Source organism: Garra rufa, chromosome 5 (genome assembly GCF_049309525.1).
Source record: "Garra rufa chromosome 5, GarRuf1.0, whole genome shotgun sequence".
Taxonomy (NCBI): domain Eukaryota; kingdom Metazoa; phylum Chordata; class Actinopteri; order Cypriniformes; family Cyprinidae; genus Garra; species Garra rufa.
Window position 1 is genome coordinate 39,817,388 of NC_133365.1, and position 24,143 is coordinate 39,841,530.

General features: G+C 35.8%; 2 protein-coding genes across 4 annotated transcripts; one reads left to right on the forward strand and one right to left on the reverse strand.

Moving 5' to 3' along the window:
* Positions 1 to 431: 431 nt before the first annotated feature.
* LOC141335052 (uncharacterized) lies at positions 432 to 9,085 on the forward strand. Its single transcript, XM_073840330.1, has 11 exons — positions 432 to 566; positions 919 to 986; positions 1,058 to 1,188; positions 1,272 to 1,352; positions 4,975 to 5,091; positions 5,527 to 5,658; positions 5,762 to 5,890; positions 7,484 to 7,535; positions 7,681 to 7,707; positions 7,821 to 7,847; positions 7,941 to 9,085. Exons 2-11 carry the CDS (start codon positions 962 to 964, stop codon positions 8,498 to 8,500), a joined length of 1,281 nt encoding a protein of 426 aa, XP_073696431.1. The 5' UTR covers positions 432 to 566; positions 919 to 961; the 3' UTR covers positions 8,501 to 9,085.
* Positions 9,086 to 10,250: 1,165 nt separating this feature from the next.
* On the reverse strand, positions 10,251 to 22,930 carry tp53 (tumor protein p53). Of its 3 annotated transcripts, none has more exons than XM_073840332.1 (11): positions 22,861 to 22,930; positions 21,953 to 22,021; positions 21,712 to 21,757; positions 21,450 to 21,623; positions 16,538 to 16,721; positions 16,308 to 16,420; positions 16,063 to 16,172; positions 15,830 to 15,969; positions 15,646 to 15,740; positions 12,344 to 12,447; positions 10,251 to 11,222 (listed from the first exon to the last, which is right to left on the reverse strand). In XM_073840332.1, the coding sequence occupies exons 2-11, from the start codon at positions 21,997 to 21,999 to the stop codon at positions 11,126 to 11,128; spliced, it is 1,110 nt and encodes a 369-aa protein (XP_073696433.1). In that variant the 5' UTR covers positions 22,000 to 22,021; positions 22,861 to 22,930; the 3' UTR covers positions 10,251 to 11,125. The 3 variants fall into 3 exon arrangements, with proteins under 3 accessions (XP_073696433.1, XP_073696432.1, XP_073696434.1); XM_073840331.1 differs by having other exon boundaries at positions 22,720 to 22,861; XM_073840333.1 differs by lacking the exons at positions 21,450 to 21,623; positions 21,712 to 21,757; positions 21,953 to 22,021; positions 22,861 to 22,930 and adding an exon at positions 19,279 to 19,472.
* Positions 22,931 to 24,143: the final 1,213 nt, after the last annotated feature.

Sequence of the window (24,143 nt, forward strand, 5' to 3'; positions counted from 1 at the left end):
GAGTGTTGTTAATAATAGAAATAAATATTCATGATGTATTTTTATCAGTTTACATCATTATTTCAAATGAAACTGCAATTGCCTACAGGATGTGAACTGTTTCACTTAATTCATTTCTGGTTGTGGCTTAAATTGAACGTCATACATTGACAGAGATACTGGTTTTAGTTTTATTAATTTCATTTTTAGTTTTGAAATAGATCTGAAACCAGGGAAAAGCTTTATAAAATCTTTTGCTTTGTTTATTTCTTATTAAGTCAGTTTGATGAAATATTGAACTTAACGATTAGACCTTACAAAAGCTTTTCGGCCCACATACATTGATTACATAAGCTGACAATGGCAATGCCCTTATCACTGTTCTTCCCGTAGTTAACATAAGCTTACACGTGTTAATAGGTGAGATATCATGTGTCATTGACTCGGGTGGATTGAGGAGACAAAGTTCATTGTGTAGCCCACAGGGATTGACATAATACTGCAGGAGTGTATCTGGGTCCTTGTGCTCAGGTTCTCCCAGTGTGCAACACAAATCTCTGAGCTGGCCTGCTCCCACAATAGAGAAGGTGAGGGCTGTGAACTTTGCCAAATTTTATTTGATTTAAACATAATGTTTTAGTATTAAAAAAATATATATTTTTTAAGTTCACCTATATTTGGGATATATTTGTGTAAAATTTGAAATACCTAATCTGCCTTATCCTTTGTAGAAGTAATTAGTATTTTAGAAATTGTATTTGTTTACTTTAATTTAATTAATATATTTAAATTATAGTATATATTTATTTAAATAAATGTATTTATAATATAGTGATGTTATTAAATTATATTATAAATTGAATATATTAAATACATAATTAATAAGTACTTGGACTGTTTTAAATGTTGGATGAGCTGACAGTTTGTGTTTCGTATAAGGCTGAGACACTCAAAACAAAACTGGACCTTCAAACCAGCCAACATGAAGAGTATTTTGAAGGGCAAAAGTAAGTTTAAAGACACCATAAGTGAGTTTGACTGTTTAAACAGTAATTATAGATGCTTGTTTATATCACAGAATTTGAGGCGCCTGAAACTGGTTTGAGTAACCCTAGCGGAGCTGTACGCTGGAATATTCCTGATGAAAGTCTTCAGGCTCACAGCGCAGCTCCTATTTTGAGCAGTCAGACTCCTAGACAAACGCAAACGGTAGACAGAAATACAGAAGTTTTTATGTTTTTCTTAATTGATATATTACAAATGCATTACACGTTATCTATCTGTTATACAAGGACGTGAAGGATCACCGAAGCCTGCAGGAATGCGTTAAGTTTATCACTCAGTGGAAACAGCAGGTGGAACATGTCTGCAAGGTAATATGTAATTCTTTTTATATCCTAAACTGTATAGGTTTTTAAAAACTACTATCACCGCCCATTGGCACAAGGCTGCACCTAATCACAGAGCCAACAGTACGCAAATGTGTTATTTCGTTTATACACTGCCAGATACTTTGTCTATTAAAGTTTCTAATAAATTCACAGCAGAATTGTGCTGTGTTCCAGACAACTCGAAATTCAGATTTTTTCCTCCTCCTACTTGGAAATAACATTTGTTACGCTGCTTGAAGTCGGACATCCGACCTTGAACTCAGGGCAGAGCGATCAGCTAGACGTTTCATTTGACGTCATTGCTTCCAAGGAGCATCCACCTTATTTTTCCCGTAAGAGTGGGCGCAGTAATTTGGAAATCTGGCTTCCGGTGTCATTCGTTTCCAGATATTTTTAGCTGTACAAAACAGCTTGTTTTGCTGCTTAATATTGGATTTGGATTGAATTTGGATTTTTCTCAACTCCTACTTGGAAATAACATTGAAGCGGACATCCTACCTTGAATTTGGGGCAAAACGATCAACCCAGACCTCAGCTAGATGTGTTATTTGACGTCACTGGTTCCAACGAGTATCCACCATATTTTTCCCACCATTTGGAAATGTAATGAGTCTGGCTTCCGGTGTCATTCATATCTAGATATTTTTAGCTGTACAAAACAACTCATTTTGCTGCTAAATATTGCAAACTAGTGTGTCTTACCACATTATTTTAATAAAATATATTAATTTTAATTATGAACACAGTGGCTTGTAGTGCAAACTGTTTTACTGTTTTAAGAGAATTATGCTGTGTTCTAGACATTGCAAAATTAGATTTTTTTTCCCACATCCTACTTGAAAATAATGCCTAGAATGCTACTTGAAGTTAGACATCCGACCATGATCTAGAGGCAGAGCAATCCCAACCCAACCCATCCCAAGCTCAGCTAGTTGTGTCATTTGACGTCACTGCTAAGGAGTATCCACCTTATATTTCTCGTAAGAGTGGGTGCGGTCATTTGGAAATTTAATGGGCTGGCTTCCGGTGTCATTTGCTTATAGCTGTTTTCAGCTGTAAAAAACAGCTCATTTTGCTGTTTGAAATTGCAAGCTGGTATGTCTTACCATATTATTTTAATGTATTATCTTAATTATGAATACACTGGTTTGTACAGCATTTTTTTATTCTTCCCGTTATTCCATACAGCGGCAAATGAACCAGAAGTCTTGCACATTGACAGAAAGCGGCTTACTTCCGTGTTTAAAAAAAGGTGGCTAGTTTATAAAACAATTCCCTAATTTATAGCTGTTTTCAAAATGATTGGAAGTACTTGATGTTATTTTTTTTCTGTTTTTGCCATAATTGACACAAAACAGGAATTGTTCTCGCTGTGTCATGGCGACATCATATGGTCAATACGTTAATGTGATATGTGATTGACTAGACTCACGATGTGTCAATCACGTTTACACACTGCCACCGAAACTTTTGTTCGTCATTAAAGAATTCAGATTGGGTTTTCACAGTTTGAGAGGTGTTTAAACTGAGCCACTGACATCCTGAAGTAAATTTTGAAAAGCTTGTGATAATACCACAGCTCCTTGAAAAAGATTTTTAGGATCATTGCACACCTAGCCTGAAATTTCTGTCCAAAATTTTTGCACGTAAAAAAAAAAAAAAATTATACGACCTCACGTTGTGTCAATCGATTTTACACACTGCCTCCGAAACATTCACCCGTCATAAAATTTTTTGGGATCAGGTTCAATTTTCTGCGTTTTTTTGCATCTGTAGCAAGCACTTTGATAGCAAAGGATGATGAATATGAAAAGAAAAAAAACGCATACAAAGATTTCAGACTCTTTTTCATATGTGTAAATGTTATTTCATAGTAAATGTTTCAAAAACTCATTGAATGATTCAATAACTCAATGATTCATAACGACTCATAAAGACTGATTTTGTTCTTGAATGAATTAGGGTGTTTAAATAATCGATGAATGAATGAATGATTTAATTATTTACTCAAAAAAAAAGTCATTTGTCATCATCAACTGAGCAACTATGAAACCTGTGAAACTATGAAAAACTATAAAAAATTCCCACCAAAAATTAGTCATAGAGATTTACAACATTTGTCAATGTTCTCTCAAAGTTATAAACAAATGTTCTTCCAGTCATAGATATATACGTAGATGCCTCATTAGCGACTGTTTCTATGGGCCGTTATACGTAAGCCATCCGCCATTTCACTGCGGTCTACTTGACGTCATTCACCCATAGATCTCATAGTAATCACTGAAAATTCGAAAAGCCACAGTCCTGCACAGCCGTTGGTCTGCGAACCTACAGTATGGTGAATGACGTCAAGTGGACCGTTCCAATATGGCGGACGCATCTACGTGCTTGGAGCGGTCCAATGCGGTATCTATGTATATATATCTATGCTTCCAGTAATATAAACATGATCTTTAGTCATGTTTTCAAAACTTTAGCACAAAAACATGATTTATAATTTTTTATTTTAACATTTTAATTTCTAAAATGTTTTAGTTATAGAATGTTCAAACATTCCCTAAAATAAAATGATCGTAATGTTTATATTACTTAATGGCAGCATTAACAGCATTTTTAGAGCATATTTTTTATCAGCTGGGAATGATGATAGCTTTTAATTTTTGGGAGAACTGTCCCTTTAATGTTATAAAGGTTGCCTGGCCATAGTCTTAAAGTGATAATAAAGTGATAGTAAATTTTAAAAATTTAAACAAAAATTAAAATGCAATTCATCGACTGGCCACTAGAGACTGGCAGCAAAAGGGAGTCAATTCCATAGACGCCCCATGTTGAAATGCCCAAATTTACAGCAGAAAAAAATATGTTTACAGCCTGGTACAAAAAGTGGTTTTGGTCTATATAGCTAATTTCGCCCTTCATGTCAGCTGTGAGGGGGGTGGATTTTTTTATAACTCATCCGTTTAAGTTATATTAAGCCTTAAAGTTCTGCATAATTAAGGGCGTGGCCACTTGAGTGACAGGGGGATTGCCGCTGCTGTCACCACTGCTGCGCTAGGCGGGTGTGGTTTCAGCAACCAGTTCCACCCACGTCCCGCCTCTTTGCCCATTTTCGATTATTCGTGAGTGACACGAGATGACATGATTCCAAGACGGCGACGGCAGAATCCCGCCCACTATGACCTTGAAATTTGCTCTTCAGAAACCTACGGGTGATGTCACGGATACTACGTCCATATTTTTTACAGTCTATGTGTGAGACACAGGCAGGGTTGCCAGTTTTATAACAAAACACGCACAATTGCTACTCAAAACTAGCCCAATAACATTTCAGTGGGGGCGGTAAAATTCACATTTTTTGGGGGGGGGGAAACAGTGAAGGGGACAAATTTCGCAGAAAAACAGCAGACTTGGCAACACTGGACACAGAGCCAATCTAGTATCCAGAATCTCAATGAGAAAGTGCATATGCAACATTGCTTAGGACTGTGGGATGCTGATACAGAGAGTAATGGATGTGTGTTTGTCTTCATATAATGTCTAAAATATCACTATAAATATTGTGTGTGTGTGTGTGTGTGTGTGTGTGTGTGTGTGTGTGTGTTAGCCTGGCTCCAGTGCAGATGAAGGCCAAAACATCGGTGTTCATGTAGATCCACGTAGTCTGGAGCAATGCCGCAAACTAATCCTTGAGTGGGCACAGGAGCTCAAGAGAGTTGACGATGTGAGTTGATGGATAAAAGATGCATATGTGTAAACAGACAACATTGGTTACAGCCTAACTATGTCTAACTGACAAGTTCATCATAAGATATTCAATAAAATATTTTGAATATAGAGAAAATATATAGTGCATGAAAGTGCATGAATGAGAACATATTAAATTTTAATATTTATATTTTATATTTATTTTTTAACATATTAAATTTTTTCAGATTCAACTGTTCCAAAGAATTTTTTAATTTGTGAATTCATTATTTTTGCATATAGTTATTATGCACACAAGAAAGATAAATGTTAAGATTTTGGAAATCTTATCTTGTTTTTTAACTATGAATTACTCATGGCACTGTAAAACTATTCACCAAACATTTGGAAGAAGAATAACATTATGCAATATTTTCATTAAGATCACCACTTTTTGTTTATCTTTTTGTAGTTGTATAGTGAGGGCACATGGCGACAAGAAAAAAATGTATCAGGAGACCAGAAAGAGAAGAAGCTGGATTCTGCCAAGCACATGGAGCAGAAGATCATGAAATGGGCTGAAGAGCTACAAACTGTGTCGGAGGTGAGGACATGGGGTTTGACTTGATGCATATATAATAATGTGCAAATTGTATGTACAGTATATTATGTGTGTATTTTTTTATTTTTTTTTTACCTGTGTACAGAGCTGTGGTGTGATGAGACAAGAATTAGCCCTTTTTCTGAAGCAGCTGGAACTGAAGAAGAAGAAAATCTTAACTCTGTTGCCTTTTTTGGAGTTTGTAACTTGGTCTCTATTGAAACAGGAAGGCCAGGTACATATTTTAGATAATAGGTCCACTTAAAAAAAAAGAAAAAAAAAAGATGGAGTCCATAGTTTACACCCATAAACTAAACAATCATTATCAAGAGATACTTTTATCACTGCTTATGTAAACAGTTTGGCACAGTTTACAGACAGGTACTATTATCTCCAAGTGTGTAATGTGTTTTTTAAGATAAAGATAAAGAGATTTAGTTTCAGCGTAATTAAAAATGCAGATTTTTATATATGTTTATTTATTTTTATTAAATTTGTTTTTTGAATACATTTAGCTAAACCATTTCTTATTACAGTTACAAATTAGAGATACAATTAGGGGTTTACAAAAAACTACAGTACAACAAATAAATAGAGGGTTTCACTTACATCACGGTTTGGTCAGTTACAGATACGTGGCCCTATTGGAAATACTCGGATGTAAGCAACAGCAAAGATTGCACTGTTAATTTACTATTGAATACATTGTTGTGCTAATTTATGTTAAACCATGGAAAAAAAGTGGAAGCTGCTAAATCATACATAGAGAAGGACTTAGTAATCAGGAAAGGGTGCATTATTTTGACAAACTCAGGGTGGTAAAGATACGTATGAGCAGTATTGAGTATTAACATATCAGCCTAGTATTTGACCTACCTGACCAGAAATTATAAAAACAAACAAGAATGTTGTCAAGATTCTTGCCCTGGAAATCGTGGTTCAATACATTTTGGCAGTCTGTAGTACCCCAAATGATTTTCCCGGTTCGAGCAATTGGTACAGCCCAAACATGACAATAATTGAACATTTTCAGCAGCAATAATCAGTGAAATATGCTGAGTTTCACTCGTTTCAGTGGCATTGTTTACATTCAGTGCCTCCAATAAGGGTGATTGATGACGCGTTGTAAAAATACTATATAAAAAATGCTACATACATTGTATATGTATATACAAGTAATCTAATGTATTAAAACACTGCACATTCCTCCCTGTGCAAATTAAATACATAAATCTTCTTTTAAACATCTTACTAAAAATGGATCTAGTCAAGAGCAGTGAGTGAGAGATTTGCTCATTTTAGTTGTTTGATTAACATGCTGCTGTCACTGTTCACTTCACATTCACTTCCAGAATAAACATTTCCGATAATTTACTCACCCCATGTAATCCAAGATGTCTTTCTTTCTAACGTTACAGTGTTAAATTACGTTTTTCGAGGTTTGAAACGGTTTGAAAGTCCAAACTGCAGTTTCAAATGGCTTTAAACGACCCCAGCCATGACTGCACGTGTGCGCGCCTCTCTGACAGCGCTCAGAAACAGTCTTTCAGGGAGCGCGCATTGATCTGATTGCGTTTTTGTTGGTATCATTTGAAAGCTAAGCTAACTTCAGCTTTCTCGTGCAAAATAACATAAAAACGGTCTAAATACCCCCCCCCCCCCCCTCCCACACACAAACAAGCCCCCCCTCGGAAGATGGCGTAATAATTTTCATAATTATATTTACAATAAGATACAATAAAAGCATATATTTTGTACAATATATAATTAAGTCATTAAATAATATAAGCAGTATACTTATGTCTATGTATTACATTTATTTTTCTAGGGTGATGTTCCTCAGCTATGGCTCCTCAGCAAACAACGTTCCTGGAAAATAGGTAAAACTTTTATTTGCATCCTTTAATGGACTAAAAAGGCGTTCTGGCAAATTAAAAATAAATTCCTTTTAGGAAAAAAAAGTGATAATTTAAACGATTTTCACAAGTTGTCATACAATTCAATGTGTACAATTTGCTTTGACAGAGACACCAAAGTACATTCCAAACTCAGGTACTGGTTTATGTATTTATCTTCTTCAGTGCACAGTTTAACGTGGAAAACAATAAAATGTAATTCCATTCATCATATCACTATGTAATAATGTTTATTACTGTTTTCCATAGTGTGGAGCTGGATCCTCAGTGCTTCAGGTATCACTGATTCAGCTGTTTATTGAAATTCATTTTGGCTTACGAAAGCTTTTAAATTTGACCTAAATTTGCACCTGTTTCGCACATGTTTAGTGGACATCACATTGGACCCCATGACAAACCACCCATGGCTGCTGCTCTCAGATGACAGGAGAAGGGTGCAGGAAGCTCTGAGTGAAACTGAAGTGTCGTTCAGTGAGCAGCGCTTTGACAGCTGGCCGTGCGTCTTGGGCTATGAAGGGCTCACTTCCGGTCGGTACTACTGGGAAGTTGATATTGCCAATGATGGCTACTGGCGTATCGGAGTGGCCACTGAATCCTCCCAAAGGCAAGGCCGGTGTCCCATGAACCCCTCTGAGGGCTTCTGGACAATATGGAGAAGCACACGGCAGTTTTTTGCATGCACCAAGCCAGAGACCGAGCTACCTCTGTCACTCATACCCAAAAAGCTGGGAATCTATGTGGACCATGAAGAAGGTCAAGTGTCTTTCTATAAAGTAGAGACACGCTCACATATCTTTACATTCACCGCAAATTTCCGTGAAAAGTTATATCCGCTTTTCGCACCTCTGGATGGGCGCACACTTATCACATTGTCTTCCACAGATGTCCAACCAGAAGAGCCCTTTCGTGGAAAAGTAGAATTCTTTTAACTTGACAAATAATAAGCTGACATTTTAAGGCTTAAATAAACAAATACAGCAGCAAATCTTTGAGACCTAAGCAGATTAGAAAGGTGAATAAAATAGTTGTCAGATCTAAAGGATGAGATCCAGTGGATACTGTGGAGATGTTTTGGCTCTGAGGATTCCCTCTTTATGGAAAATGATGAAATTTGGCACACATCCACCACTCTGGCATCAATGCGTACAAAGATTCAGAAATTTTAGTCCTTGCGGGCATGACTAACAACAGTTTGTGTAATTAATATTCTTTAAATCATTTTTGTGAGGTTTTCCTCTGTTCTGAATGATATTCTCCATTTCATCCAAATCAAAAATGCCTAAGAGGAGTACATTGAATGATTTTTAGTCAAAAGTTTACATACACCTTGCAGAATCTGCAAAATGTTCATTGTTTTACCAAAAAGAGAAAATGTGTTCTTTTGAATTTAGTACTGACCTGAATAAGATATTTCACATTAAAATATGTTTAAATATACTGTAGTCCACAAAAGAAAATAGCTGAATTTATAAAAAATGACCCCATTAAAAAGTTTACTTACTCTTGATTCCTAATACTGTGTTGTTACCTGAATGATCCACAGCTGTTTTTTTTTCATGATAAATTGTTTATTGTTCAGGGTAAATGTTTCCTTTTGAATCATCAGTGAGTCCATCAGTTGTCCACAGTGTGAAAAGATGGATCTCAAAATCATAGTCATTGTTTGAAAGGGTTCAAATTCATAAAATGGTAAAAAAAAAATAACCTGAAGGATTTGAACTGTTTAGGATAAACAAGGGACTCATTAACAGTGCTGGGGGTAACACATTACATAACCAGATTACTTTTCAATAACTAGTAAAGCAACACATTACTTTTTAATTTACAAGAAATATCTTTACTTTTCCATATAAATAATACCAGTTATTGATTGAAAGTTCTCCTGTCCCCATGTTCAGGAGTAAGATGTTACTTTAGTTCTAGAATAAATGTGAACATGCATTAATTAATCTCACTCACAAAAAAAAAAAAGAACAAAAACAAAAAACTGATTCAGTATTCCTAAAAATGAAAACAGTGAAACGCAACTCAGAATATGACACAAACCTGCAATAATTACATATGTTAATACAGATTTATTTTATTATAATCACATTTTATTAACCAGTGTCTTTACTTCTAACCTTTAATAATCCAATGCATCCATAGTAATAAGCAAAAATTACTCAAAATAAAACTAAAATGTGTTTTTCCTTTTTTATAATTGCTTCTTCATCTACTTTACAGACATGAATTTATTTTTCTTTTCAGACTGAGGCTTTTGGTGTGAAAGGGCTTTTACATTTGCCAAAAAAAGAATGTTTAATATTAAAAACAAACAACAATGTTAATTTGCTTAACATAGCACCATCTAGTGTGGAAAGAAAGTGTGTACACTTGGATGGGATTTGAAACCATCCTTTTAAATTTGTGGGTTTTGTGCATCCAGTATGCTTTTAGAAGCTTGGAGAGCCAAGTTTATGAAATTACTATACAAGGCAAACTGTGAAGTTACAGATTAATAGTTCTAACATTACACAATGTGGTTTTTTTATGTTAATGTTTATACAATGTAATTGTTTTATTATGAATCTTACTGTCCATGATGCAATTTATTATAACTTATCTTTATCACTGAAAACTGTAAAAAGTCACTGTGCCATAATGCTGGAACAATAAAAGAAATCAAGACACAATAAATGATTTTTAAAAAGAATGTATTTAAAAAAAATTCCTTAAACAAAAAACTTCCCCACCTACAAATAAATGCATGTGTATATATGTATAAAAGATAAATGTGTATACATTAACAAAACAGGAAAAAAACAGCATGAAAATATATATATATCAAGTTGGAACAGTAGAATAGTTTTATCAAGATTACCAGGAGAAACTCCAACATGCCCTGAGTTCTTGACATTTTCATTTGCTTAAGTATTTGAACGGAAATTAACCTAATGAAAGGGATTCCAAATACAGAGTGTTTTTTTTTGTTGTTGTTGTTGTTGTTATTTTTAATACAGTTATTTGGCTACTAACAATTCTGCAGTTTTTTTAAATCTGCAATGGACTTCTTTTATATTAAAATAAAAAACGGTGGTTACAAAACAGGTTACAAAATACTGGCATTAGTACATTTTCAACAAAGTGGCCAACCAGTAAGTCAGTGACGAATTTACAACTTTACCACAGTGTAGAAACTACATGTTGGGAGGCAAGTGGCCTGCACTGACCTACAACAGGAAAATCCCACACATAGATAAACCTCATTGCTGAACATTCATTTATCAGTTCTGCAAAATGGTAAGTCATCATTATTGCTCCAGTGCTGATAAAGCACTGCACACCTACAGCACCTAGCCGTCACTAGCCTCATTCATAAAGACTGCTTCTGAATCAGCTGACTTACAAAGGTCCCAGTGGAGTGAATAAGATGAAACATGACAAACAGGACTGAGGGATCATGGGTCTGCATATTACCAAATACTCCCTATGACGAGCCGATTTGGTCAAACAAAGGCAGTTAGAAAATATCCATTTCTTTTTTTTTTTTTTTTCTTCAGCGTCGCACCATCCTAATCAGAGTCGCTTTTTTCATCTTTAACCATTAGTTTTTTGCCTCTTTTGGGTTCAGGTGTTTGGCCTTCCTTCTCCTTCTTGCCCTTGGTAAGCCTAAAAAAACGAGTAAATAAATAAATGCAATGTAGTTCATATATACAGTCGAGCCCGAAATGATTAATACCCCCGGCAAATTCTGTGCTGGCCAGGAGAATAGTGAGGTAAAAAAGAATCCAAGGATCACCACCAAGGCCATCCTGATGAATCTGGGCTCTGCTGGTGGCAACATCTCAAGGCAGACAGTCCAGCGGACACTGCACACCGCTGGGTTCCACAGACACAGACCAAGGAGGACACCAATTCTCCAGATAAGGCACACAAAAGCCCGCTTGGCCTTTGCAAATGCTCATTTGGACTTCTAGTCTTCTGTTTTATGGTCAGATGAAACAAAAATTTAATTGTTTGGCCACAATGATGTAACCTTCATTTGGCGTAAAAAAGGAGAAGCTTTCAACCTTAAAAACACCGTCCCCACTACCAAACGTAGTGGTGGGAACCTAATGTTTTGGAGAGGGGGGGGGGGGGGGTTCAGCCGGTGGACCAGGGAAACTAATCACAGTAAACGGCACCATGAAAAAGGAGCAATACATCAAAATTCTCAACAACAACATCAGGGAGTCTGCAGAGAAACTTGGCCTTGGGCACCAGTGGACATTTCAGCATGACGACGACCCAAAACACACAGCAAAAATTGTGAAGAAATGGTTAGCAGACAAAAACATTAATGTTTTGCAGTGGCCCAGCCAGAGTCCTGACTTAAATCCAACTGAGAATCTGTGGAGGGAGCTAAAGATCAGGGTGATGGCAAGGAGACCCTCCAACGTGGAAGAGTTCGAGCTCATCACTAAAGATGAATGGGTAAAAATACCAGTGGAGACATGCAAAAAGCTAGTCATCAATTATAGGAAGCGTTTGATTGCTGTAATAGCCAAAAAAAGGCTTTTCTATTGATTATTGAGAAATATGATGAGTAAAAAAATGAGTAATATTTTTTCCACGCAATGATGCCTCTTGTACATCATCTTATTATCTTTTGGGAGAAGCCTGTGTCATTTCCAGTAAAATAAAAACTTGCTGGTTGAATAAAAGTAACTTTAAGTCAGAATTTGCCAGGAGTATGAATAATTTTGGCTTGACTGTAGGTATTATGTTACATATAGCATATCATTACTTACAATTTCTGCCGGTATCGGTCCACGTCAGATGGAGGCACCACGTCGCTCAATTCCAAACTGTCGTTAATCTTTTTCAACATTTCATATCTTTCCTTACCCCTCACCTTAAAAGAAAAAGCGAATCTTAAGTCATGCAAACACAAACTACACTTTTTGTTAAAGGTTTTCTTCAACCATATTTGTAGCACACATTACCTTTTAAAAAGCACAAGCTAGATTAGTGCACTAGGTAGGCATGGCACAGGACGTTTATTTTAGGGCTGTTAATTTAACGTGTTAATCTAGTTGATTAGTTATGAAAACAATAACACAATTAAGGCACCGCATTGACTCTATGCAACAGTTAAATAAATAGACGTTAACATTTTGTCATACTTTAGACACAATGTTGGCTGTTTTGTAAGTTTAAAGTTAGATAAGAATTCTGTGTCTCTCAAAGCAACATGTTTTGAACAAATCTGGTGAACCAATGATTCAATGGCCTATTCATGAAGCGAGCCATAGGCTCACTTCATGTGCACTTTTGGTCTTACGGACTTACAATGGTTGCCATGTAAATGTGTTTGTTAATTCCACAAGCCCGTAGCTACTTATTTAGACATTTATTGCCACTTAATGTCAGTTTTAGTTAATTTAGAGCATTATTTAATTACAAATTATTTAACTTTCCATGTTAATAAAAGAAAAAGATTACATTTTCATATGCAAATACATAAGAGGGATTTATTAATATTTCTAAAGCTACTTTTTGTAGCTACTAAAAAGCTACAAAGTCTGATTGACAATTTTCTCATTTAACACCATAATGGCATTAAATTATCTTTTGGGGTAATTTTAAGACAAATTTTGTGCGCGATTAATTTGCATTTAATAAGAATAATCGCCACATTGTGTAATTATGTATTATATTATGTATTATATATTTAAGAAATTTAATCGATTGACAGCCCTAGTTTGTTTATTTACAAAACACCTTTAGATTTAATTTAATTTATTTTATTAATTTTTAATTGTAGTTACAGTAACATTTTTTAACTAGTTAATTTGTCTCTCAGCGGCTTAATGCACAAATCCAATCTCTTGCCCATTTTAGATTTTCCGGTGTGCCCGTTTACATTCGCTTTAGACACGACTAGTATCTGCTATCTGTTTACATTAATTCTCACCCAAAATGGTTGTCAAAGACCGGAAAATAACGATTAATTACCCTTATTACAGGCTTGCTGCGATAGTCAGTGCTGACAGTGTTAAACCACAACACTGGTTCGACATTTGCCCACCACGGCATTGTTTTGAATTTTTTATAGTAAGTTCAGTTAGGGTGTACTCACACTAGGCAGTTTGAACCGTGCCCGAGTGCGTTTGACCACCAAAGTGTGGTTTGTTTGACTAGTGTGAGCACTAACCGTGCTGGAGCACGGAACAGGACACGTGACGTCACTCCATTGCGTTCAGCGAGAGCGCTGATCTTCCTGTTTATCCTGAAACCATCGCACCATAATGACGTAAGAGTGCTCCGGCACGAATGCTGAAACGCTATGTGAGGGCAGGCCAGAGGGGGAGTGGGAAGGGGGGACAATCATAATTGGGCCTGGTTCACGGCAACCGTGCCTAGTGTGAGTACACCCTTAGAAAACAAATACTATATTTAAAAACTAAACACGTGCTGAACAACCGTCACATTACAGACCAGCAGCGGGAGTCATATTTCACTTATCACGTGAGGAGAGGAAGTCAAGCTGACCAACAAGAGCAGGGTACTAAGCTTACATTTCTTTTTAGGAGCACTTGTGCTCCTAACTTAAATTTAGGAGCAGAGTCAAAATTTCAAGAACACCCAATCAATGACAAAAAAAATCTGGTCAAAAATTTGCCTTCCCATTATAAGGTGATATTTGACTCTTTAAAGTGATTTAATGGGGATTTTTTATTATTATATTTTTTTAAGGTTTTTAAAATTTCTAATTAAAACAACAGAATAACAGAAGAACAAGTAGAATAAGAATAAGTTATTAATCAAATGAAATCAGTATTAAAATTTATTTGTACAACAGAGGTGGCACAGAAGATCACAAAAGTGGCTTGTAAGGGTATTTTCATGTTCAATGAGGCTCAGATATGGCATGAGTGCAATTAAATTCATAAATTAATGTTTCCAATATAAAATTTTGAATACAGAAATAATACATGACTTAACTAAAAAGCTACTTTAAAAATTAAACTAAATCTGCCAGCAGGTGGCGGCAAGTGACTGATTTAATTACTGAATCATATGATTCATTTCATTTGTTCAAACAGCTCATTCATTTAGGAATAAAGCAAGTGATCGTCTTTATGAATGGGATATTAAATCGTTGACTCACTAGATTTGTTTAAAAATGCACGTTCATTCATAAATGAAACACTGTGTTTGAATGGAGATGCACAGCGGCTCAGTTGTGACTTGTTTCAGACCATTTTTTGACGAAATTGAGCAAAATCACAAGTCACAGCGCTATAGTCAGACAATGTTAGTCACATTTTATATTAACTTCATGTTTATTTAACTGTTGTATTAAATCAATATCTCATTTACAAACTCCCTTAAAAATCATTAAAAGCTGTCACTCATCTTAGTTCATTGCAATCTCACAAAGATTATATCATTATAATCCACAAAGTACTCTCTCTCTCTCTGCATATAGTTTTATGAAAGGATTTGTGAGATATGTCCGTGATACATTACTTAATATTGCAAAAACGCATAGAAACCTTTAAGGCTCCCCTTAGCGAATATGCAAATATGTTGATCAGGTCAGTCGCACATGGTGCTCCTAAATATTTCATAAACGCGTGCAGTTGTTTTCAGTCGCACTGTAGAGCCCTGAAGAGTGAGGTAAGATTTTAATCTTTATTTAGTGTTATTTACCATTTTGACAATTTTCCATTTTATGTTGATTCCTTTCTTAAATTCAAGCGCTCATGTTGTTATGAAACTATACGCATATTGAAATGTTTTGGGTAAGATCACATAACGTTAGAAACCTTTTGTGTGCCAGTGTAAACACAGCTAATAAAACCCACTATGACAGGGCTGGGCAACTTCGGTCCTTAAGGGCAACTGTGCTACAGAGTTTAGCTTTAACTCTGATCTAAAAGAGCCGCCTGTAGCTTTCTAGTGATCTTGAAGACCTTAATTAACTTGTTTAGGTGAGGTTGGATTAGGGCTGAAGCTAAACTCTGCAGGCCCTCCAGAACTGAATTATGATTTTTATTGAAATAATAGGAGGATGATAAAAAAGAACAAGATGGTGCATGATCACCTGCAGGGTATAGATCTCCTCATCACTGCCTGTGCCAAGTTTGGCCTTCTTACTCCCCTCAGGTCGAGGCGCAGATGAAGACTCTTTAGTCAAACCTGTCAGAACATAATCAAATTACTATGACACTTTGAAGTAATTAATGCTTTTATTCAGCAATTTATTTTGTGTATGCACACAAGCTTACTGCGTTTGGTGGTAGAGGGGGTCTTGCCCAAGGTTTTGGTCTCCTGCTCTTTCCTAAGGTTGCCTTCCTCAGATTTCCTGTCTCTGCCTGGGCACGCACACACACGCACCTCGAAAGACCTGCGGCCCAGCAACTGACCCCTGCAAGACAGAAATAAAAGCAGATTTGGTGATCCTTTGTGTTCACACACGAATGTGATTCATTAACGGAGGAATCAAACACGGACTACTTACTCTTGAGTCTCTAGAGTGATGATCGTCATGATGGGGCGGCGATTCATCCCGCCCATGCAACTACTGTTGCACATATAGTTATAGAGTACAGTAGTGCACTCAGCTCCGAGCTGCAAAAAAAAAAAAAAAAAAAAAAAACACACGAAATTGACATTACAAGCTGTGTTGCAGACAAACATGAGAATGAAAATGGTCAATTACTCTTGCTGTCTAATGTTATTACAGATCACAATACTGAGACTCACTTGAGGAGCTTCATAGGGAACCACCACACTGTGCCTGGCGGTCACATCATCCTGTCTGTAAAGAGCACGTGAGTTTCCTTCCACTCGGATCAGGTGAGCAGCAGGAGCCAATACTAAGAAGGACATATACAGACCTGTTAATTGCTTTCAGTGGAACTTGTACCTGTATAGTTATAATGTACATTCCTGTACAATGGTGCAAGACTGGATAAGAACGAGTGTGTCCATACCATCACCATCTGGGGTTCTCTCATGGTGAGGGCATCGACGAACAACCTCAGCCACATGCTCTGACTTCTTATAAATGGCTGTGGCTCTGATCACTGAGCCCTGGGGAGGGGCAACTTCCACCACCATTTGCACTGGACAAGTTTTCGCCAGTTGGCAAAAGAGCTTATTCAGGTCTGATGAGTACTAAAATCAGAGAAAAAGAAAAATTCTCTAAACTCAGTGTTTTAGGTTCATATAAATAAAAGCCACACATTGTTAAAAATAATATTACTACATCATAGTAATTAGTATTTGTAGTAATCACACAATTTAACAGAACATTTATAACATTTATTTTACAATCGCTGGGACTGCTACTAAAATAAGGAAAGGGTTAATCATTCTATTATGCTGATTTGCTGTTCAACAAACATATAACTAGGGTTGGGAATCGAAGATCGATTCCGATTCTGGAATAGGATACCTGAGATAAAGAATCGGATACTTGTTATAACATTCAAATTTCGATTCCTCGTTTCGATTCCTGGGTGCATTTTTTAATCTGGCAATCTGCCAGGACCTTACGTGGTAATGTAAACATCAGTCTACAAGATGGATCGCGGGAAGTGCTCAAAAGTGTGGCTACACTTCGTAAAAACCGAAGACAAAGCTACCGCTGCACGCAAACTTTATCTTAGAGATCTGCAAGGGACGGATTTTTTATTCCCACGCCCGCCTGCTCCAGCAGAAATGTATGTTATTTCGTCCCACTCTCGCTCGCATAAAAGTACCCTATAGCCCCACGGAAAGACAGGTATCTACTTCATCTCTATGCTATGGCTGCATGCATGAAACAAACTCTCGCTCTAATGTAAATGTAATGAAGACCAGAGAAATAGTAACGAACTCGCGCGAGCCTAATGTATTCATTCTTGTAAATCGAACTCGTACATTAGACACGCATAAGTCCGCTGTTGATTCACAAACTATTCATGATTTCGGGGCTCTGATCCATAGTATTTTTGCGTGAAATTTCTAAATATTTGCAGTGTTGTCAAAATAAATGTCTTGTGAGTGTCCTGCTCACCCATAGTGGTGGATCTGGTAAGAGTCAGTAGTGTTTATGCAAATATTAGCACCAGCATAAACAGATTTAGAATGTATTCACTGTATTTTTCATTTGTTTGTTTATTTATAATAAATACAAACAGTAGATATTCAGTCAGTCCAGTTAAAATGGACAGGTTTAGTGAGTGTTTTTTTGGCATCTCCCTGTTGAATGTTTGAGAGGTTCACTTACTTAAGAAAAAGTACTCTGAAGTTGTGAAGAATGTCTGAATTAAAGAATTCAGGAGTTTTAAATCTGTATGTGTGTATACACGTTAAAAAAGTTAGAACTGAGGAGAGAGTTTTCTTTTAAATTCAAAAGTATAGCTTTAATTTAAAGTTTGTTTGAATTTTGAGTTTTTTTATAACATGCAGTAGAAAAATAAAAAGGCAAAACAAATGTTTTGGTAATAAAGGTTTAAAAATAAACGCCTTTAGAGGAAATCTCTTTAGAGCAAAATTTACTCAAGAAGGAGGGGGGCACTGGTGTAAAAAAGGTTGAGAACCCCTGTAATAAACTAATATGTTGCAAGCAAGGCGTCACAAGCAACATATCCAAGCATCTGCAGTTGGTTCACCACATCAAAATAAAAGAAAATATTTTTTGTTTGTTATTTGAGCTAATGGCACTGAAAATAAACATGTTTGATATATTAATGTTTGACTATGTTGTTGTTGTTGTTTACTAATTGGAATTGAAACTGGGAATCGAAAAGAATCAGAATCAATAAGTGGAATCGGAATCGATAAAATTCAAATGATACCCAACCCTACATATAACATTTATTATGATTATTATCAATATTTAAAACAGTTGAGTATTTTTTTTTAGGATTATTTGATGGATAGAGATCCAAAGATCAGCATTTATGTGAAATAAAAAGCCTTTGTAACATTTTACACTATACCATTCTAAAGCCTGGATCAGTTTATTTTCTTTTACGGAAAGAACTTTCTATTCATCAATAAACCTGGAAAAAAAAAAAAAAAAAAAAACTCTACTCAGCTGTTTTCAGCATAATAATAATAATAATAAATGTTTTTTGAGCAGCAAATCAGAATATTAGAATAATTAATATGATTTGATTAATAATTAGTAACAATGCTAAAACTTGAGCTTTGCAATCACAGGAATAAATTACATTTTAAAATACATTCAAATAGAAAACAGTTGTTTTAAATAGTACAAATATTTCAAATTTGTACTGTTTTTGTTGTACTTTGGATCAAAAAAATGCAGGCTTGGTGAGCAGAAGAGACTTCTTAAAAAACATTAAAAATCTTACTGTTCAAAAACTTTTGACTGGTAGTGCATGTATTTGTACAATTGTAAAAAAACAAAACAAAACAAAAAAACATTTAATATGTGTTTGTCCTATTACACATAAAAAAAAATTATCCAGCTCAAAAAATAAAGGGAACACTTAACACAATGTACACAATAGTGTTCCCTTTATTTTTTTGAGCAGTATATAAGTATAATTAAACATGTTTTATCTAACCTACTACATAAAAAAAAAAATATTTCAAGCATTAAAAAGTCTCAAAAGCTTCACTACAAAAGCTCACGAATCATAGTTTTTAATTTGTATTTTAATTAGACCAATTATTATTATATAAATTTATCACATTTGAAATTGTATTTTCCTCTTACCATCAAAATCATGTGGAGTCCTGTCTGTAGTATTTCACACGATCTGAAACACACCTGCTTGACTATCCTGCACTACAACAACCTTAAACTCAATTCTCTTTTCTAAAACATTTTTTTTACAGGACACACTTCTCCCTCCAATGGTTAGACCAAAAATTTTTGGATGCTGAACGTCCCTGCTCTGAATCTTACAGACTGCAGTTTCTGTAGAACCGGACACTACCCATCCCCCCACTTCTCACTCTATCAGGACAAGTTCAGACATGTTCAACTGCACATACTGGCTTACTAATAAAGCACTGCTGCTCAATGAAATAATAACACAGGCCTAAAGACAAAAAAAAAAAAAAAAAACTAAAATTAACAAAGAGGTTTCACTGATTACAAGGCTAAATAAAATATAAGTATTTAGATGGCTAAACACAACATAGACTGACTAAACTAGATTTATGACTCACGACTAACATAAATGGCAATGTACACTGAGAGGTACGTGAAAGCTTATTTGACTGACAACACAGTCATCTTATCTTTTGTCAAGCAGCCATCTTAGAGTAATACCTCTTTCTACATACTGTATAGTCACAAGGTGTGTATTAAACTATGTTTACTAAAATACACAGACAAACTACATAAGCACATGAATACATGAATGTTAGCTGTGTGATCAATTATTTTCCTTTATTGTAAGTATCTACTAAATGCAGAAGTGTAAATGTAAGCCAGTCGCACAGCTATTTCTTTTTGCAACTACTCCAAACTAATATATGATAAATTTCTAGTAACTTTGAGTACTGTGAATCTACATACTTGGTTCTATCCATTCTCCTAACCGCTTATGTAGGGCTCTGACATTTAATAGTTTATAGACTAAATCTTATAGATGTTTTGCTAAAAAAAAAAAAAAAAGGATTTGAAAGGTCTGAACCCAAAACGTACAACAGATGAATGGGAGAAAGAGGTAGAGAGAAAAAAAAAGATTTGGTGAGGGGTGGGTGACAGTGGGGCGGCACTTTTTTTTTTTAACCCCAACGCTACCGGCAAGGTTTTTGGCGCTGCACATGAGAACATGCCCATTCATGTCTTCAGACAATGCAATAAGAAGCTGCCAAATTTTATTTCTTATTTGCCCACTACAGATGTTAGACTGATAAGCAGAATGATCACAACAGCTCCCTAAACTTGAGTAGCAATTACACGAAAGATGGGAATTTGGAAATATTATTCAGGAAAGGAACGAAGGAGGTGATGGAGAATGAATGAAGTCTTACGGTATCCTGGCAACATTCCGATTCAGCGCTCACCAGAAAGGAAAATGAGAGTCTCTACATGACCTCAGGTACTCGTGCTACTACATACTAATGTTAGTTCACTGTTCTCACTAACTTTTATCTATATGTTATTATTAACACTTACATATACACTTTTTTTTTTAACAGAATATGCGATAATCTAAAACTGCCTAACTGATTTTTCATTTATTTAGAATGCTACTGTATAGAGAGTTTTCACAATGCGTCATTAATCGGCCATATTGGCGACACTGAACGTAAACAATGCCACTGAACCATACAAAATGTAATATTTTGCTGATTATTGCTGCCGAAAATGGTACATTATTGTCATGTTTTGGGCTGTAGTAATCGGTCCGACCGAGAAAAACATTAGGATTACAATAGACTGCAAAAAGTTACAACAAATCAAGGAACTGTCTGAGGAACAAAACACGTTTGTGGTTGGCCAAACTGAACCAGGATTTCCAGGGCAAAAACCTTGACAAGATTTGTGTTTGTTCTTATCTTTTTTTGTTCAGGTAGGTGAAATATTAGGCCAATATCTTAATTAATACTGCTTGTTTACCACCTATTAACTTTAGTTTGTCAAAATATTGCGCCCTTTTAGGCTTACTAAGTCCTTCTCTATATGATTTAGCAGCTTCCACACGTGTAGACAGCAAAAACTAGCAGAACAATGCATTCAGTAGTACATTAACCATGCAATCCATGCTATTGTTCACATTTGAGTATCGCCAATATAGCTTTGCATCCGGGAAACCGAACTGCCCCTTTATAGTGCATGTATGTGAGATCGAGCACACTAAAACGTCACTTTTTATGCAAGTTGACTACTGTATGCATGGCTGCATGTGTGCGGATGTGTTTTTAACTTACAGTGCAGGTCACAGATTTGGCGGTGCCAGATTGCGGGAACCCAAGCTTGAAGCCATGATCTCCAGGATAATCAGTGGCAACAGGAACTGAGGCGGTCGGAGGAGAGGTGGACGGCTGAGGCTGTTCAGGCAGGACATTGTCGAAGATATTCGGGTCGAAGGAGCTTGGAAGATACTGCTCAAACACATAAGCGTCCAGCATTTAAAAACAATTATGAATATGAGTGGGTATGTGTGTATATGCACGTCTTTTTTTTAAATACCTCATCACTGATCAAGTCCCAGCAAGGGCCACCTTCTTGAGTAGATCTGAAACACAAATTGTGAGAGAGATCTAACTAATAAAGCACACACAATACACACAGCAGTTTACTGTTGCAGTTCAATGACCAACCAAAAATAAGTAAATTACAAAAATCTGACATAATATTGCTTGCACCCACACAAAAAAAAAAAAAAAGGATATGACCAACTCCGGGTCTCAGGAGAGTGTTGCAAACTTACATGAGGTTTCGCTCCCACAGGTCAGCGAATTCTTGACTTTCTGCCATGGTCTGTTTAAGATTCTCTAAACTACAGATATAACAAAACTTTCAGTCAGCTCAACACTTGAGGGAAAATATTAATGTAAATACAACACCTCACAATCGCTCGATATACATATTTTTGAACGGTTCAGCCGGCTCTTTGCAAAGTGCGATAAATTAAATTAAACATCCAAATCACGCGTGTACGTATTATCGCGAAGCGTTTTAAGTTCAGTTTTAATGAAGCTAAACAGCTCAGTGGAAACATTCACAAAAGCTATCTATGAAGTTTCGAAAACACCGCTTAGCTAACTAACGTTAGCTAAATTGCTTCACAAGCTAATCGCACATTTGTACATATCATAAAGTAAAGAAAAAGGATTTAGTAATTAAAGGCACATTTCTAAAAGTCACATAAACTTGTTATAGTAAAAACCTAGCTTTTTGAACATTTTCGACTGCTCGCTAGCTAGCTAGATAACTAGCCAGCTTCATTACGTTTCAACAACGTTTAAAGCGCCGTCGGGCCTCTGAGCATCCGCTCCTGTTAATTCATTAGTTTTATTCAAAATTTCAAACCAATTTTAATCGCATCGACATAAACTCGTAAAAATAACAGTGTCGGCACGCATAAAGTAATCTGGTACTGCAAATCTCGAATTCAATGCACGAAACTTTCGAACCAAACAAAATGATATTCTAACGTTAGCAAATTACGAATTAGCACAGTTGCCGCTCTGTTACCTTGCGATAATTTACTTCACCGACCTCCTCTCCCCAAACGCTTTTTTTTTTTTTTTTGTCGTTACTGAGTCTCGTCGAGATGAGCTCCGAGTGTGACTCACACAGGGGCCAAAACAACATAACAAAAATCGGTTTACAAACCCAAAGCAAAATCCACGCGTGGAGTTGAGGGGATTCCCCTACAGGAGGAGTCTGCTGACGTCAGGGTCACCTGACTGACTACCGGGTTCACATAGAGAATGAATTAAATGAAAATGATAAAAATAAATCAGGGGAAAATGAACAATTTTAATAGACAGCTAGACGTTCTGTTCTCATTTGCTTGAATTTTAAAATCTAATATGTTACCGAAAATCGGACGTTATTATAAAAGGAGCGAAATCTGCATAATAAGGAAGTTGCTTGAGATATACATAGTCCTTTTTCACACTGCGTTGAATTTAGTCGTACTAGCACAAAAAGAAAATCATTCCGAGCGCTTTTTTTATTTTTTATTTTTTTACATAATATTGGACTATAACATGACGTATTTTGCAAAGCGTATCTATCGATGCCAAAGAAATAAGATAAAGATAGAAAAGGCTATTGATTTTAATAGGTTTGAAACTGCGTGAGCTCGTCTCCAGGATATAGCATGGTAATCATCAAATCAAAACGATATAAATCTTACGGAGTTATAAATCACACAATTTTGCAGACATATATGTGTCTTGCAGGAACGTCACCAAATAATGAGCTCCAGAGGCCTACCAAAATAGTAACTGTTCATCCGCATCACAGCCACAGAATTTCAGTGATTGCTACTTTATGAATGATAAATTCACACTTGAAACTTCTGACCAGTCAGTTGAGTCCCCACATCACTTACGGTATGGAATATGAGGTATTTCATGATCGATACATCACTCAGACTGAAAGTGGTGTTATGATGAAAAAACATTTCAGAAATATTATTTAATGTCATATTCACTCACATTTATAATATTAAAATGTTCGGTTCACATTCTACAGTACGCATGAATTTGAGGGCATGTTATGAGAAACAAATGTTTGTACATATATAACGAAGTTAATGTTTAGAGGCAGTTTTTGGTCTACAACAGAAACATAAAGAATATGTCAACATTAACGCCAGTCTCTTGCATTTGCGATTTAATAACAGGAGGAAAAAATAAAAAATAAAACCATCAGAAGTTAAAAAGTTCGCTTAGACTTATACTTTCAAATGTATAATTGTTTCATATGAAACTACTAAATATACTCATGCACTTGGAGATAAAGCTGACAAATCAGTCGCAATGCAAATTACTATGTATTTGCTTAAAATAATCGAATATTTTCAATATTATGATTCATTCATAATGAATGTGATTTATTTCGAAATGTGTTAGTGGTATTAGTAATAATAATAATAAAAGGGTATA